A 17,404-nucleotide genomic window follows, 5' to 3' on the forward strand; every position below is an offset into this window, starting at 1 on the left:
GGGAGTCAGAGGAGGGGTCAACCTGGGAAGACAGACTTTCCTCAGGCCAGTGGACTACAATTTCCTCTTCTCTCTCAGAAGTACCCCAACCCTCACCCACTCCAGGACTTGGGCACATTCACTCTCAGGGTGCCTTCTTTCCTGATCTAATGACCCCTGTTGGCCAACTGGGGAGAAAAGGAAAAGACAGTGAAACAGGTCAGCAGAATTCTCAAGACTTTCTTGCTCTTCTGTTTATTCAACTTTCCTGGCCTTCTCTCTTCTATCACCTGCTCTGTCCTAGATTCCTCGTTTATCCATAAGATTTGGGGGGGGGGGGGGCTGGGAAGGGTGGCAACTGAGAGTTTGAGGATCCAGGTGAAGATCCACAGTGGGGAATAAATGCTCTTGATGTGAGCCCCGTTCCCTTCCCAAGAACCCTCCCCATCCCACCCCCGTGAGGATGGAGGGGAGGGAGTGTCTGCTGGGTCTGGATGGTATGGTGGCAGTGTCCCAGGTAATCCTGCCTGGCCAATGGCTCCTTTGAAGGAGTGACCTGTTTAGACCAAAAGCTTCTGCTAAAATGACCCTAACACATTTAATTTCTTCAATTGGATTTAATTTCCAAGCATTTGATTCAATTAACGCAGCAGGAATTATGAGGGGAGACCAGGCATGAAAAGGGGACAAGCAACCAAAGGAAAGACTGTCTTTGGGAGTAATGTCCTGCTCCTGGCTCTCCCCTGGCTCTGGGGGGTCCTCCTAGACCTGGCCCAGACACTGGGGAATGGAGAGAGCATGGGCAGCTTGCTTTGGAGTTCAGTTCTAGGAGGGGATGGGCTTCCTGTTTAGAGTCCTTAGAATAAGGTGTATGGGCCAGAGATGGATGGGCCTTTACAATGGAATCCTTCATTACTTCATGCCCTTGACCTGCACTTATTCACTTCATAGGAAGGACTAGCAGGAGTCCCTAATGGGCTGGCTGTCCTCCTCAATACCGAGTTTGGAGATAAGGGGGCTTTCTTCTCCCTCTTTCCACCCAAAGGACTTCTCTGAACTGAATTTGCTTCCTCTGTGGCCAGGAGACTCCAGAGGAGAGTCTATAAGGATAGGCAGGGCCCCCATAGCCAAATGGGACCAGTACCTGGAAGATTACCTTAACTTTGTATTTGAGAAATGAGTTCTGGGTAAGGGATCAAGGAAAAAGAAAGACACTAAAACGACTGTCCCATACAAATCAATTTTTAATCATTTCAGCTTGCCACCAGCTTCCAGCTCCAGTTCCACTAAATGCCCCAGGTTGAGCTATCCATCTAGTGAGCAGAGGGGACCCAGCTGCTGATCTCTTAATCTATACCTGTCCATGGCAGCATGTTGGTGGATTCTCTGGTACTAGTGCATATCTGCTCAATGCTGGAGGCAGAACCCTGGTGCCAAGGCGGGGGTGGGGGTGGGGCAAGTATCCCTCCCTTGAAGTTTAAGTGGAAGGGTAGCCAGAGAGGTCCCTGTACTTACTCCTAGGCTCTTGCTGTGCTGCTTGCTCCCTGCCATCCTGAGGCTTTAGGAAGTGTTTTAGAAAGGGAGGATCTCAAAGCAGCAGCTACTTAGGAGGCAGCTGTTGGGTAGGGAAAGCCTACAGTAGTCCTATGGAGGCCGTTCAGAGGAGGAATCACAGGCCAAATTCTCAAATGTCGAGTCTTGCCTGTGGCTCCACCCACAAAGTGGGTAGACAGAGTGGCCTCTCCATGATGCTCACCTGGCCTCTTTCAGATGGAGGGTACTGTGCCCCCAGCAGATTCTCTCTGTCCTAGGCACCAAACCACATTAGAAACAGATCCCTCCCCAGAGGAAATTCTCAGGCAGGCTGGATGTAAACAACAGCCGGCTGAGGGGGTGGAACACGTGGAGGGAGCTAGGCAGAGGCAGGCAAGGCTCCCAGAGGAGGGGTGGCTAGGGAGGTGGGGAGGCTGCTGGAAAAGGAACCAGCAAAGTAGGCACCTGAGGGCTCCAGAAAACCTGTCAATGTTTATTTCACACAAACATCCTAAAGACAGTTTAAACCAGATTTGGAAATGAAAAGCTAAAGTTGTGACCCTAAAGTGCTGATGAGTCAATGGGTGGGAGACAGGGGAAAGGTAACAGGTACTCCTGGTACCAAGAATCAAATCCAGAAAGTGATGGCTGGACAGCAGAGCACTGGGTGGATTCTAATCTTCAGTCTCCCAGATAAGTCAGCTTTGGATTTAGAAAACCCTACCCTAAGCCTGAGTTAAGAGTCCTAATGACTGGACAGAGTGACAGCGGGACAGGGGAGACAGATTTCAAGTCCAGCTGAGCCCCAGGCCAAAGGAAGCAGAATTGGTTCCACCTACATCTGAGAGTTGTCTGTTTTCAGAAGCCTTGGAAAGCCCTTGATCCTCAGGGTATTGGCATCACCCTAATGCTTGCCCCAACAGCGCCTGAAAATTAGTCAGTAGCCTCAACTTGTAGTCGCAATTGGAAATGTGAAGGGATGTCCAGGGAGCCTTCTCTCTGTGCCCACCCACCCCGCCCCAAATAAGATTATCCCTGGCTTGCCCCTTCTGGCCCCTGCTGTCCAAGCTCCCCTGAAGCATGGCCTTCACCCAGAGAACTGGGTGTCTGTGTTGTTCTCCAACCTTGGGGACAGCCCCCTCTCCTCTGACTCCCCCTCCAGCCCAGAAGCCTCATGGGTAAGGGCAGTCAGTGGCTGCTCAGGTTGGCGTGGTCTCAGGAGATAGTGGAGAACTCCTTGAGCAGGACTTCCTGGCTGAGTGTGTGGAAGGCCAGGTTTCTCCGAACGTTGGTGCTAATGGATCGAACCTGGGAAAGTGGGCGAGGTAGGAAGGAGGACACAGGCAGAGAGAAAAGAGGAGAGAGTTGTTACAAACAGTAGAGGGCAGTGTTTGAGGCACAAGGCCAAGATTCAGTGCTAGAAGTTTCTCTCAGGAAATAAACCCTTAATAGCTATCATCCCTGCAGGCAAATGAGCAAACAGCTCGGTGACAGGGAGGAGAAGAGGATCTGAGCACCTAAAGTGGTAGAAGCAAGCACAGACAAGGACGGACAGGGCAGGCCTTTGTCCTTGCCTCGGCCTTGCACAGGGTGATGGAGGAGAAACTGATGCTAGTGGACTCACACTCTGGAACTGCCTCCTTCTGAAAGCATTTCTAGTCTTCTCACTCTCCCTTTGTATTTATCTCCTTTTTTGGGTTGGGAAGAACGTTTACAGATGCAGGCCTTGTCTGGCATAGATGATAGGAGTATGATCCAAGGAGGACAATGACCAGGATCAGGCCATATGGCTAGCGAGTCCCAGGCCTGGGGCAGAACCCAGGTTTCTTAATTCCTAGTCCAGCACTCTTTCCATACCACAAATATGCGCTCCTACTTTAGAGGAAAGTCTGGAGTGTACCCTTGCTGTGTCTCTCCTGCTCACCTCACATGTTTTCTACCCACAGACCCAGAACCTTGCAGGAAGTGGTGCCTGTGTTAGCAGGGGAAAGATCTATGGAAAAGGGGTCAGAGGGCCAAGTTCCCTACTCTGAGTGCATTCTAAGAGGAATCCAGCAGACTCTGGAAGGAGATCCATTCATAGGAAATAGATGGGAATGTTGTATGAGAGAAAGGGGGAGGAAGGAGGAAGGAGAAAAAGAGTGCGTAACTCTGCTGGGCCCCAAAGTCCAGGGAGTTTTCCTTCAATTTCTGCTTTGCTATGGGAAAGATAATGCAGTCTTCAGGCTGGGAGCAGAGGAAAAGGCGGCATGGCAAACAGCAAGCAGCTAAAGCTCATTAGCTCCAAACCCTACCAGACTGTCTCTGCTCCCCTGTGCCAGAGGTACAGGTCTAAGGAGAGTTGAGAAGGTAGCAGTTAGTGTCAAAGAGCCTTGAGATAGAGTTCCTCTAATGCTCTCCTCCACAACCATCTTCATCTCCCCATAACTTAGTCTCTTTCTTAAGTCTTGGACCCCAGTAATTCCCCCACATCACCTTAAAGACTTGCCAACTACCCCATACAAATACTCTATTTCCTTACACTAAAGGCTTCCCTTTTACCAGCTAACTCAACCCAGAGTATGTCTTCCTCACCCCGGGGAAGTCCAAAATCCTGGAAATGTCAAGTTGGGCTGTGTTTAGTTCAAAATAGATGAGCTAAAATCCAGTATCTTCATCTTGGACTCAGCAGAGAGTAGTAAAAGCTGTGTTGATGCAATTTCTGCCTAGCAGTGGGAGGTCTGAGGACATGGGAAGTAGGTACAGAGGCCTGTGTCCTGGGCTCAGCCCCCAGCCGGGATGTTCATGTGCAACCAGGCAGGCGGAGTGGCAGGACTACAGGGAGGCTGAGCTTTTCCTGGGAGTAGCTCTGAGCACTGTGCAGGAAAGGGACCATCAACAGGGAGAGGCCAGTTCTGTGAAGAGATGCTGACTGGGAGGTGGAGTAGGAGGCAGAGCAAATGCTCACTGCTCCAGGTGGCCATGGATGGAGGCTGTAGGAAGCTGAGTGATTGGAAAGTGGGAGTGGGGACAGAGAGTGAAGCCTGGAGAACTAGGTTTGGGGTGGGGGCGGGGGAAACACTCAGACCAGGAACCAGTTAGGAATTTAGGAAGTGACTGCATAAGGAGGAGAAGAATCAATTATTCTCATTAGTTGCTCTCTAGACAGGATAAGGAGTAATGAGCCAGAGTTGCCACTGGGAACACATGTCAAACCCCAGGCCCAGCTGAAGCTGTGCAAGGGCTGTCTCTATGGCTGCAGAAGAGAGGTGGGCAATGCTGTCTCAGGCTTCTCACCCTTCCCAACCTGGCACCAGCACCCTGGGGAATATCTTCTCTCACTGCCTGGTCCTGCGCTTCTTTGGGAGAGAAGTTTGCACACCCCTTAAGTCTTATTTCATCAGCCTTTGGAATACTGTGGTTGTTCTCTAGATGCTCAGCTGCAGAGTAGAACCCAGTGGTTGGGAAAGGGTCCCCAGAGGACACAGAGAGAGGTGGAGCAGGGCAGACTTACCAGCTCTTTGAAGAAGGCAGCTTCCTTGTGCTGCTCCGAATAGCGCTCATACTGGTCCAGGCCATCCTGCAGCTTCAGTGTGAGTGTGTCATAGTTGGCTCGTACTACCTCCAGCACCTGGGGAGGTCAAGAGCCAGGCAGGGCTTAGTACAGGCAAACCCTAGGTTACATGGCCCCATGCATGCCCCTCCTGCTGCCCTACTGCACTGCTCAGTACTTAACACCCCCCCCCCCCAAAAAAAAGTCCCTAAACATGGGGAGCAATTCCTCAGGATTTCGGGATCACATTCTAATCTCTTCCGTTCCCCACTTTTCCTGACTAGTCCAGCCTGGCCACCAAGGCTGTTTACTATGGGTATGGTAAAAGAGCATGAAAGAAGTGACAGAATAGTGAGCTGCTAAGCTCACCAATGTCCCCATACCAGAAATGTGTTCCCAGCCACATCCTGCAGCTTTCTCTGGCCAGGTTGCCACAGCAGCTCCGTAAGACTTTGCCAATGTATCCTTCCTTTTTCCTTTTTGGGAACCATATTTCTTCAGTTCTGGGATGTTCCTCAGCACCATCTGCCACTTGTTTTCATCTCTCAATGCCAACTCAGTCTTCCTATCTATTGCCTGGATCGAACTTTTGGGTATCCCAACTTTGGGGTGTAGAGAACACTTTCTAGACTAAGTTAGAGGTAACCTCATCTTTTGTTCTGATGAGTGGGTCTCTCCCCCATCATTCCTCTCTCTGACTTCCTATGGTAGGGATTCAGACTCAACTGACTCCAGGAACCTTGGATCTCTGTTGTTCTAAAAGGAAGGGACTATCATAGCTGGTCCTGATGTGACTTCAGTTTATAAGACCATGAATTAAAGGCAAGGACAATTAGGAAGAGAGGCACTACATCAAATTAGAAGAAATGAGCTGGGCAGAAAGGAAAGACCAGGAGAGGAAGTGACTATTCACTCTGGCAATCTGGGTGGTAGCTATTTTGCAACTTGATCCGACCTGAGAGGGAAGTCTATGATGTCATGGAGAGCTCCCAGCTCAGTAGGAAGCTTAGGAGAATGAGTAATGAAGGAGGCTTAGCTCTAACAGCAGATAAGGGTGAAGGGGATAAGCTAGAGTCAGGACTGGTCAGAGGGATCAAGGATAAACCCCTGAAGGGCGCAAAGGTGCCTCTGAGCTGTTCTCAGCAATTCAGTCTTGTGCCAGGGCAGACTTCATTTGGTAGCAAACACTTCTGCCTGCCAAGAATTCCTGAGGGGAGAGTGTGGATGGAGAACATGGGGAAGGCTGTGGGGGGGAAGGGACAGCTAGGACAAAAGTCTGGCCCAGGCTCTAGGATCACTACTCCAGAACTCCTCAGGTGATTTTGCCCGTGTATCCCAAGACCCCAATATGGGCTGGCTCTCTTGCTTCAAATTCCATTTGAAAGCTCTGACAGGAGGAGGACCAGTCCCCAGCAATGGTATCCACCCACAAAGTAACCTGGTCCTTTAATACACCTGGGCTGTGTTCATGGCTGCAATAGCTACAGCCAAGGTCTTGGCTCAGAAGTGAATGGCTCAAGTCTGGAAAAAGGCAGAACTCCTCCAAGATGGAACCAGCCCCCAGAAACCAGGCAGAATAGAAGAATACATGCTGCCCAAACCCTGAACAAAGGCAGCCTCGGCAGCATGGCCTCCGCCTGTCCTGAAGGGTGTCAGTTGCCAAAAGACAAATACCATGCTAAAGCCAATGTCTGAGAAGGTGAGGGTGTCAAGAGAAGCTCCATCCCAAGAGCCTCACACCTCAGGCAAGGCTGCCTTGATCACCTGGACTTTCTCTGCCTGCCAGGGCAGAATGGAAGCTCTAAGATCTCACTCAGAACAGGGATTTCTCCTTTCCCAGTAAAGCTGGCATTTGCCAGAACACCTTCATTCAGTTTGTTGCAGGGAGGTGAAAGCAAGAAGGCCCCTGCACTGCCAGCCCCTTGGAAGAAAACCACAGGCCTTGCTGGACTTAGTGCATGATCCCAGCTCTCCTCTGTCCAGACCTTACTTCTTTTTGTCCTCTTTTACCCAAGGGAAAGTTGCCCTTCAGTTCACCCAGCCTTTGCCATCTCCTGCCCTCATCATTTCTCTTAAATTCCTAAAAGAAGACATTCTAAGCTCAAGTCAGGGCTCTAGCCCATTCGGGACTTTGGAGCACTGGGTACTTTCCTCGTTTGGGACTTTGCCTTCTGTAACTCCAGACTTTAGGAACATGTCTCATTTGGACCTCACACTCAACAATGGCCTGGGACGTGGCAAGGGCAGCACTTAGTCAGAGGGCAACCTCCAGTGCCCTTGTGCCTAACGACCTTAGGTTTCACCATAATTTTCAGCCTTGGTCTCTGGCTTCCTGGCCTCATCCTGGCTGAGATCCCTCCCTAATCCATCTTCCAAGTACAAGGCTACCTTCTATCATCAGCTGTTGGGCTTGCAGGTTTCCTAGAACCATGCTCACCACCTCAGCTCAAAGTAGCTCCAAAGTCAGTAAATCACCTGTAAGCCACATGCTCTCTAAGGAGTCCATACCCCTCCCGACCCCCGAGACCCGCACTAGACAGAAACGTGGGTCCTGGCAAGAGGCCTGATAGAATGGAACTGGTAGTCCCACTCTTACTCTAGGATCTCAGATAATTCACTTAACCTCTTGGAGCCTTAGCTCTTCTCTCTATAAAATGGAACTTGAATTTGTCTTCCTAAAATGAGATGGGAATAAAATTTTGAGTTCTTAAAAGTAACATACAATTGATGGAAACATTCTCCTTTGCTGCTGTCTTCACGGAAGAAGTTATTTCCCATTATGAAGGCTCTGTTTTTAAAAATGGGGCACATGCTCTTGAATAGACTGTGAGGAATGTCTATTGTGTGTGCTAGAGGGAGGGTGTGGTTTGTCTGAAATTTAGTCAGCAATTTGAACTAACTTCGTGCACTGGGACCAGTTTTAATACTGATTAAGAAGGTTAAGTGAATTATCTGATAATAAACAACTACCTGGAGAGCTCTTGGGACTTAAGAGTAACTGTCTTCGCAGCCCGTTTCAAACTATCTCAATGACCCTATGTGCATAAATCATTCTTCATCACAAAGGAACATCTTCTGGATTTAAGTGTAAGACACAAATGGCCTCAGTTTAGGGAAGAACAAACTGGGGAACGGGGTGAACCTAAACCCCTCCTGTGAGGTCTCTTGAGGGGAAGGGCATGACATAGGCCTTAAGGTCAGAGAGACCTGAATTTTGGTCCCATCGACTACTAATTAGCTATGTAAACACATAACTTAATGTCTTGGAGCCTCAGTTTTCTTATCTGCGAAATGGAGATAAGACTCCCTCATAAGGCTGATGTAAGAATGAAAAGAGATGATTGTCCAATGTCTGGCACATAATGAGTAGTCAATAAATGGTTATTAATTTTATGATGAAAGCTTCTTTCTGGTGACAATGAGCATTTGGCAGTTCTGCTTATCCCCAGATAGAGTAACCATAAGCTGGGAGCTAGGGCCTTGCACATCTTCATTCAGGATATGGCAGATTCTGGTGAGGAGAAAATCTACTTTCTCTGTTCAACATGAAAGCAGGCTTCCCATAATGACCACACTGTCCTGAGTTAACTGGCAATGTATCAGTGAGAAGTCAGAGAACACCCAACCTTACCAAACTTGGTAGTGCAAAGGGATACAAGTTATACTGAAGAAAAACTGATCAGAAATACCCACAGAGGCCAGCCTTGCATCGTACAGATTCTGAGGCTCTTGGTGTCATCAGGAACAGGAAGGAAAGAGGTCCCAGGGCACGAAGTTAGTTCAAAATTGCTGACTAAATTTCAGACAAACTCACACCCTCCCCTTAGCACACACAATAGACATTCCTCACAGTCTATTCAAGAGCCTGTGCCCCATTTTTTAAGACAGAGCCTTCAAAATGGGAAATAACTTCTACCCTGAAGACAGCAGCAAAGGAGAACAGTCAAGTTGGTAAAGTTCCTGGCAATGGCTATCCAGCCTTGATGTCAGAGAGGTTTTGTCCTGTGCCTGAAAAATTGCTTAATTTCAAATCACTGTTGGACTGAATTCCCAGCAGAATGAGAATGAGGGGACAGCTAAGGAAAAGGATGTGACCTGACAGCAAGCTTGTGTCATTACCTTCTTCTCAGTTTGAACACACCCCACAAGGGCATTTCAGAATGGATCAAACCTGGTTTTTAAGAAATGAAAACTATGGATTGTGTATTTTGGGAGTAAAGTAACATTATTTCCCATCCTTTTAACCTTTTGCTCATCCTTCCCCCCCCCCCGCCCCCCGCCATTGATTTCAGAGAGGAAAGGAGATAAAGAGATAGAAACATCAATGATGAGAGAGAATCATAAATTGGCTGCCTCCTGCACACCCCCTACTGGGGTGGGGGGATCGAGCCCACAACCCAGGCATGTGTCCTTGGCCGGAATCCAACCTGAGACCCCTTCAGTCTGCAGGCCGACGCTATATCCCCTGAGCCAAACCGGCTAGGGCTGCTCATCCTTTTTGTGGGACTTATTTTCAGCATGAGAGCTGAGCCTGAACAATCTGCCCTTGAGGCGGAGCCTAAACTGTCAGTGCCAGAGTCACAGACCTGTCAGAGGTAATGGCTGTCCCTACAGCTGACGTCCCAGGGGCCCTGCTCGCTGATGGAGAATCTTGCCTTCAGAATTAGCTGACACAGTAATGTAAAATGGACGAGGTGGTAGACAAAATAGAAGAGACCTTGGATTCCGTCCTTTTCCTTGTCTTAAAGGTGTGATGTGATTTCAACCTGGCTGCCTATTCACTGGTTAGTTTTGCAGCTGACTCTAATCCACAGTTAGTGTTACTGGCTGAACCCTATTATGTGCTTACATCTGTGGGTATGCCCTTCATGGTGGTTTATCTTGATTCCCCATTTTGCTTGTTAGCTCCTTAAAGGCAGGACATAGCTCTGAGGGCTTTAGAAACTATTAGAGTGCTGAGAACAGTGCTGGGTGTACTGTAATGTCCTAACTCTAATCTTATTGTGTGACCTTGATGACAGATTCCTTTCCTTTTTGGTTGGGCCTGAGTGTTACTAAATTAGTCTACAACTATGTTGAATGTTTACTGTTTCTTAGGACTCTGTTAGGTGCTATGAAAAATCTATAATGTAACAGTGGGTCCCTTCCTTCAGAGTGCCGAGAATCAAGCTGTGACACAATTTCAGTGAGGAAATCAATAGTAGTAGCATGTTTGTTTCTCCAGGAGAGGGCCTGCCACTCTGCCTGTCTATAGCTGCTGATGTTTAAACCTTAAAGCAGTGTGTTCTTTCCTCCACAGTATATCCCTCATTGGTAAGCCTGTAAAAGACAGGTCTCTTCCAGGAAGAAAGTCAGGGAGGGGAGCATTTGCTCATTTATGGCAGGAGTTGGAATTTCAGGACCTAGAAAGCAGTTATTCATGGAGTTATTAAAATGAGATAATAATAGCAGCTAAGGTTATTAGGCACTTTTTGTGTATCAAGCAGTATGCTTGGCACTTTATATATGCATTTCCTTATTTAATCCTCACTATCGGCCCTAGATGATAAACATTATCATCCCCATTTTACAGATGAGTAAACTGAGTCTCACCCAGCTCCACCCTGCTAGTAAGTGGTGGAGTTAAGATATGAGTTCAGGAAGGCTGAATCTAGAACTATACCCTTCAACAATGTTATCTTAAAAATTACTAGCTATTGGTTGAAACTCTTTTTCAGAGTCTAGGCACAACTAGACCCAGTGGTGATTCACCACGGTATTTACTTGGAGAACATCTTTTTTTTTTTTTTTTTAAATATATTTTATTGATTTTTTACACAGAGGAAGGGAGAGGGATAGAGAGCTAGAAACATTGATGAGAGAGAAACATCGACCAGCTGCCTCCTGCACACCCCCTATCGGGGATGTGCCCGCAACCAAGGTACATGCCCTTGACCGGAATCGAACCTGGGACCTTTCAGTCCGCAGACCGACGCTCTATCCACCGAGCCAAACCGGTTTCGGCATGGAGAACATCTTTGTAGTGCTTCTTTTTTAATTTAATTGTCACCCAAGGATATGCCTTTCACTGATTCTAGAGAGAGAGAGAGGAAAGGTGAAGGGGAGTTGGAGGGGGAGGGAGAAACATCGATTGGTTGCCTTCCATATACACCCCAACCAGGGATTGAACTTGCAACCTGGGTATGTGCCCTGACAGGAAATCCAACTGGCGACCTTTCAGTACATGGGTCGATGCTCAACCAACTGAGCCACACTATCAAGGCTTCAGTGCTTCTTGTTTATTTTTAACTAGACCTAAATTTGGAAGAATAAATATGGATTATGAAGAAGAATTGGCTTTTTCCTTCTCTGTCATCATAATTTCCATTCCAAGCTGTCCAATAACTTAGTGGTAAGAATGCCACTGATAGCCTGTCCTTAGACTGGTGAAATTACAAGGTTAGGGACAGACCTTTATTGATTCTGTGAGAAAAGAGGGTTGTTGCTCACTGGGAGATCCATAACCAGTTCTGGGGAAGGTCTGGTTTTAGCAAAGTAAAGGAATGTGGGAGGCTATATTAGCTCCCTTCAGAGAAAATGAAAGATCAGAGCTCCAATGTCTCTAGTTTCTTGTGAAGATAACAGAGCATTTCAGCCCTATAACAAATCCAGAGAAGGAAGTTAGGCAATGCCCTGAGTAGGTCATTCTCATTTTCACAGGAAGAGTTATCTTCCTTTGAGTTTGAAGACGGTTACCGTGTAGTAGAGAGAAAAAGATTTCCGTCTTCCTGGCTGAGAAAAGGTGTGCTTGACTTTCGTTGTTCCTCCATGGATAACAAGAAGGTGATCTCATTTTGCTTTTACCATAAAAATTGCCTGCAACTACTTGGATCTTCTCCTCTCTGGCAGTCCCATTTGCCACTGACCATTACTGAAGGACTACTCTGTGTTCAGCACTATTTCTTCTAGAGATAGGACATTATGCTAGAGCAACAAATAGTTTAGAGCAGTGGTTCTCAACATTCCTAATGCCGCGACCCTTTAATACAGTTCCTCATGTTGTGGTGACCCCCAACCATAAAATTATTTTTGTTGCTACTTCATAACTGTAATTTTGCTACTGTTATGAATCGTAATGTTATGAATCGTAATCTGTGTTTTCCGATGGTCTTAGGCGACCCTGTTGAGAGTCATGGTATGGAGAGCAAAACTGATTATTCAGACTTTGGTTCTGTGGGCACATGGATAGGTTTGTCCCAAATCTGGAATAATTGTAAGGGACGAACATCACTTCCCAACAACTTTCTATGGAACAAAATCTTTAATTATTTTTTTCATCATCAGCCTGCAGAATAAGCAGTAACCACTCAGCTTCCTCTAATTGATGGGAGAGAGAAGCAAAGGCAACGTTTAGACTTATGCCTGGTGGTGCTCGTCTGTGGTTTCAGAGCTTGATCTCTCAAGCTGTACTTTCCTGCCTTGTGGAAGAAATGGCGCCAAAAAATCATCCTCTCTAACTAGTGAATAAATATCTGAAATATATCACATGGCAGTGGGATTATCATGAAAAATCATTTAAAAGCCTTCATCTTCTTTCTTCCTTTAAACTACTATGCCTGTTTCAAATCATCCAGGGATTATTTTTTCTATGATTAGGGATTTGGCTAGATTACAAGTAGAAGAGAAGAGCATGGAAAGTTGGCCCTGAGGTAGGAGCCTTCATGTAGAAGGGATTCATTGAATCATTTTAACACCCATCCACCCAAGCCTGGAGATCACCTGACAGCTGTGGCTAAAGAAGCCCAATAGATTAAAGACCTTTGAATTTCAAGCTTCTAAATGGGTATTAAGTAATTAAAATAGCAACCCAAACCAGATTTTGCTGATAATGAATTTGGAGTGGTCTATAAAGTTTTGTTGGTGGTTTATACCAACTAGGACAGTGGTCGGCAAACTGCGGCTCGCTAGGCACATGCGGCTCTTTGGCTCCTTGAGTGTGGCTCTTTCACAAAATACCACGGCCTGGACGAGTCTATTTTGAAGAAGTGGCATTAGAAGAAGTTTAAGTTTAAAAAATTTGGCTCTCAAAAGAAATTTCAATCGTTGTACTGTTGATATTTGGCTCTGTTGACTAATGAGTTTGCTGACCACTGAACTAGGACAAGGATGAGCAGGGTCTTCACCTGCTACTGGTGGAAACTGAGAATCCCTGGAGCTCTGAGGACCTGGAAATCATTGAAGCTCAAACATCAAGCCAGCCTTTACCCGATTACCTTCCCAGCTCTCCATAGATCATGCCTGCCATTTCCTAGAAGTGAATTTGATTTCCTTGAAAGTTTGTTCTCTAAGAGACCAAGTTTGGCCCGTAAACTCAGGAACGTGCCCCAAGTTAGACGAGGCTGCCAGTACACGAAGAACCCTGGATGAGGATTAAGAACCCTGGATGTTTTATAATTCCAGCTTTTTTCTTTGGGTAGTTTACAATCTTTCTGGACATCTGTTTCTTCATACGTGAAATGAGGGCCATGAATTAGGTATGTGCTTTCAAAGGTTCCTTGCAAAACTATTATTTCTATGATTTTATCCCTATGGTAACACTTTGCCAAAAAGAAGTATGGTTGCCTTCCATGTCATTATCCTCAAATATTAGTGTAATTCCATACCCTCCTGGCCACCATTTAACCACCTGATTCAACTTATTTGAATACATCAAATACTTTCTCTTTTCATTTTTCTTCTTTGTTCCCATAGCCTGCATTCATTTGGCACCTTTGTATTTGCTCGATGCTATCACTTATATTTTTATGTTTATTTTATATATTATCTCTCTTTTCAAAATATGTTTTTATTGATTTTAGAGAGGAAGGGAGAGGGGGAGAGAGAAGCATGGATGTGAGAGAAACTTCATTCGAATGGCTCATGCACGCCCCCTACTGGGGATTGAGGCCACCATAGACATGTGCCCTGACCAGGAATACAACAGGTGGCCTTTTGGTGCATGGGACAAAGCTCAACCAACTGAGCCATATCAGTTATGGCATATATTATCTCTAAACTTCATATTATTATTAGAAAACATTATGGACAATAATGATGACTATTTTACAGATAAAGAAATGAAAGCTCAGACAGATCAAGGTCATATAACTAGTAAATGATGTTTTTTTTTGAGCCCAGGTTTCTGATTCCAAAGCCTCTTTTCCATTACCTCCCACTACAATCTTCTTGCTACTAGTGTGTTCCATGTTTATTTCCTATTTTATAATAAGTCTCAGTAAGTTTCTCTATTGTTATCTTGTGGTTTCCATCCTCGTTTGGCAGCCTCGCAGAGAAGGCCATACATGTTGTCTGGACTGGGAGTGGGTCGATGGCAGCCTTAAATAATCTCCCCTGATAGGATATACTGAAGATGTCAGATCAAACTGAGAAGAAGGTAATGGCACAAGCTTGCTGTCAGGTCACATCCTTTTCCTTAGCTGTCCCCTAATTCTCATTCTGCTGGGAATTCAGTCCAACAGCAATTGAGACTAAGCAATTTTTCAGGCACATGGCAAAGCCCTCTCACATCAAGGTTGTACAGCCACTGTCAGGAACTTTTCCAAATTTAAAACTGAGGAAAGAAGATATTTGACTCTTTTAAGCAAAAAATAATAGCAATGTACTGTGAAATTTATAACAAACCTTGAAGAAAATTGTATGACAACACTAGTACAAAGGACAGAAGGGGGACAAATGGAAATAAACTATTACAAGGTTATTATATGTTACATGAAGTCATATATGTTACATGAACATAATTTTGAAAGTATATTGCGATAAGTTTAAAGATGCATATTATAAGCCCTAGAGCAAACACTAAAAAAATAAATGAAGAGGTATAGCTAAAAAGCCAATAGTGGACATAAAATGGAGTACTAAAAAGTATACTCAATTAATCCAAGAGAAAGCAGAAAAACAAAAGAATAAAGAACAGATGGGAGAAATAGAAAAAAATGGCAGATTTTAACTCAGCCATATTGATAAATTAAATGTAACACTCTAATTAAAAGGCAGAGATTGTTAAACTAGATATAAAATCACAACTCAACTATGGGCTGTCTAAAAGAAATCCATGTAAAATATAAAGACAGATATGTTGAAAGTAAAAAAGAGATAAAAAGATATGTTATAAAACACTAATTGAAAGAAAGTCGATTTACTACATTAATATATGACAAAGGAGACTTCAAAACAAGGAATTTATCAGGAATAATGAGTGAAATTTCATAATGATAATGAAACAATATTATTAGTGTCAATTCTCCCGCAGGTTGATCTATAAAGTTAATGTAATTCCAATCAAAATCTTAACAGGCTTTTTTTTTTTTGTGGTGGTGGTGGTGGTTACATAAATATATTTTATTATATGTTAATTATACCTCAATAAAGTTAAATAAAAAATAAGTCCAGTAAATCATGACTAGTAAAAAAAATATGCCATGGCAGTAAATTTGTCTTTTTTTTTTTTTCCCAGAGAGCGAAAGGGAGAGGGAGAGAGAAATAGAAACATCAATGATGAGAGAGAATCATGGCTTGGTTGCCTCCTACACATCCCCTACTGGGGATGGAGCCCGAAACCCAGCACTTGCCCAGCTGGAATCAAACCATACCCCCTGGTTCATAGGTCAATGCTCAACCACTGATCCACACCAGCTGGGAAAGTTTATGTCTTTTTTTTGGTCTTACTATTTCATTTTTGGTTGGGGCAAAAATGATTCAGACTGATATATCAGTCACTCTAAGCTAGGAGTTCTTAGAGTTTCAACATTGTCAAGGATTCCCCTCACTGTACTCCTCCCCTCCACTTCACCAGTGGCATTCTTCCCTGACAAATGAAATGGACTCTGGGTAGCAATCAACAATGTTTGAAATAATATTCAGCTGGGTACTAGCCACATGAGTTGTTGCTTTTTTTTAAAGTGAGTGCACTTAAACTGGACTTTCTGACAAAACCATTTGCCAAGCTTAGGGACTTATGCCATGGACAACTAATGAAGATTCTACTTTTGCCTTTTTAATGAAACTGAGGCAGGGATAAAAGATATGGCTCTCCATGTGGAAACTCACTCCAAATAGGGGTCATTAGCCAACCTTTTATGGATTTATAATGAGGCAGTATTTCACTAGGGTACAAGGAGAACAGGGAGGTTTATTTGTCCTCCTTAGGCTTGTAAAGAGTCAGGTGGGGCTATTGTAAGCATGCTAAATATATCACTGAGGGAGGTCTACAGGGAAGCACATAGGCAAAGAGGTCTAAGCAAGAAAGTAGTGATCCTGATTCTTATACCAAGAAGTCCTCAAGGATGGGCAAGTATGAGTTTTGTATTTTTATAGCCCCTGGCTTGGCACGCAGCAGATATTTCTGTACTTTTGCATAGAAAAGAAATAATAAAATCTGGGAACTTGAAGCTAGAGCACCCATTATTCCTTGTCTTATTGCACTAACCAAGGACACCCAGAAACAGAGAATTCTCATATCAAAGCAGGATCTGAGATATTCTTGGAAGGCAAGAATTGGTTCTTTTTCAGAACACTTTTTCAAAGTATTTGAAAAAAAAAAAGAAGCCAATAGCACAGGAATTAGAAGAGATAGCAACCTAATAATATAATCATAGACTTCATTGAGTGAGCATCCCTCTCTGGGTGCTTACAGTGACTTTCTGTCCAAGACAACCTGCATCTCCAGGGCACAGTTATCCAATATATATGTTTGGAAACAAGGACCTAAAAATGGACATAAATCTCTTAAGCTAGAAAAGATAATACCTTTTAAAAGATAACTATTTCCTCTATACTGGCACCCTGCATATAGAACATATAAGTTTTTTTCCCCCTTTCTATTTTCATCTCATATAGTTCAGGACCAAACACAATTTCAGAACCAATGTAAGTTGGCCAGTTCTCCCTGTCTATCCATGTCTTTCAAGCCTGCTACCAAGGGCTCTCTACTGCCCTGAGATTTATTGATCTGACCGACTGGCTCTGCCCTTCAGCAAGGTGGACCAGATAATGAACCTCACAGTGAGTGATTAGTGAGAGGCCATCAGTTGGTTAAAGGAGTGGTGACAGTGACTTTCTTTAATTTCCCTGGGCAGTTGCCCCACCTCTCTGACTTTATTTGGTTGAAGCCCTAGACACACCTTGTGAAGCTTTTCTTTGCACTAATTACAGATCCAACATGTCCAGGTCTTTACCCTGCACAAGCAAGGCATGCAATCACACTAAAAAGCAGCCAGCGTAATGGGGTAGGGAACATGATACACTAATACCACATCAGGCCTTTTCCTTCTCTATGGTTTATTGCAGTGGGACCACTCTGCCCAGCTCAAACCAAGATGCAGA

General features: G+C 44.9%; 1 protein-coding gene across 2 annotated transcripts in view; it reads right to left on the reverse strand.

Moving 5' to 3' along the window:
- Positions 1 to 390: 390 nt before the first annotated feature.
- ARMH3 (armadillo like helical domain containing 3) overlaps positions 391 to 17,404 on the reverse strand; it is a 158,899-nt gene continuing 141,885 nt past the window's right edge. For both annotated transcript variants that reach the window (XM_079793678.1, XM_079793677.1), the window contains 2 exons: positions 5,006 to 5,122; positions 391 to 2,820 (listed from right to left, as the gene is read on the reverse strand). In XM_079793678.1, the coding sequence (XP_079649804.1) occupies positions 2,728 to 2,820; positions 5,006 to 5,122 (210 nt within the window). In that variant the 3' untranslated portion in view covers positions 391 to 2,727. The remainder of the gene's footprint in view (positions 2,821 to 5,005; positions 5,123 to 17,404) is intronic.

This window comes from Cnephaeus nilssonii (genome assembly GCF_951640355.1).
Source record: "Cnephaeus nilssonii genome assembly, chromosome: 16".
Taxonomy (NCBI): Eukaryota; Metazoa; Chordata; class Mammalia; order Chiroptera; family Vespertilionidae; genus Cnephaeus; species Cnephaeus nilssonii.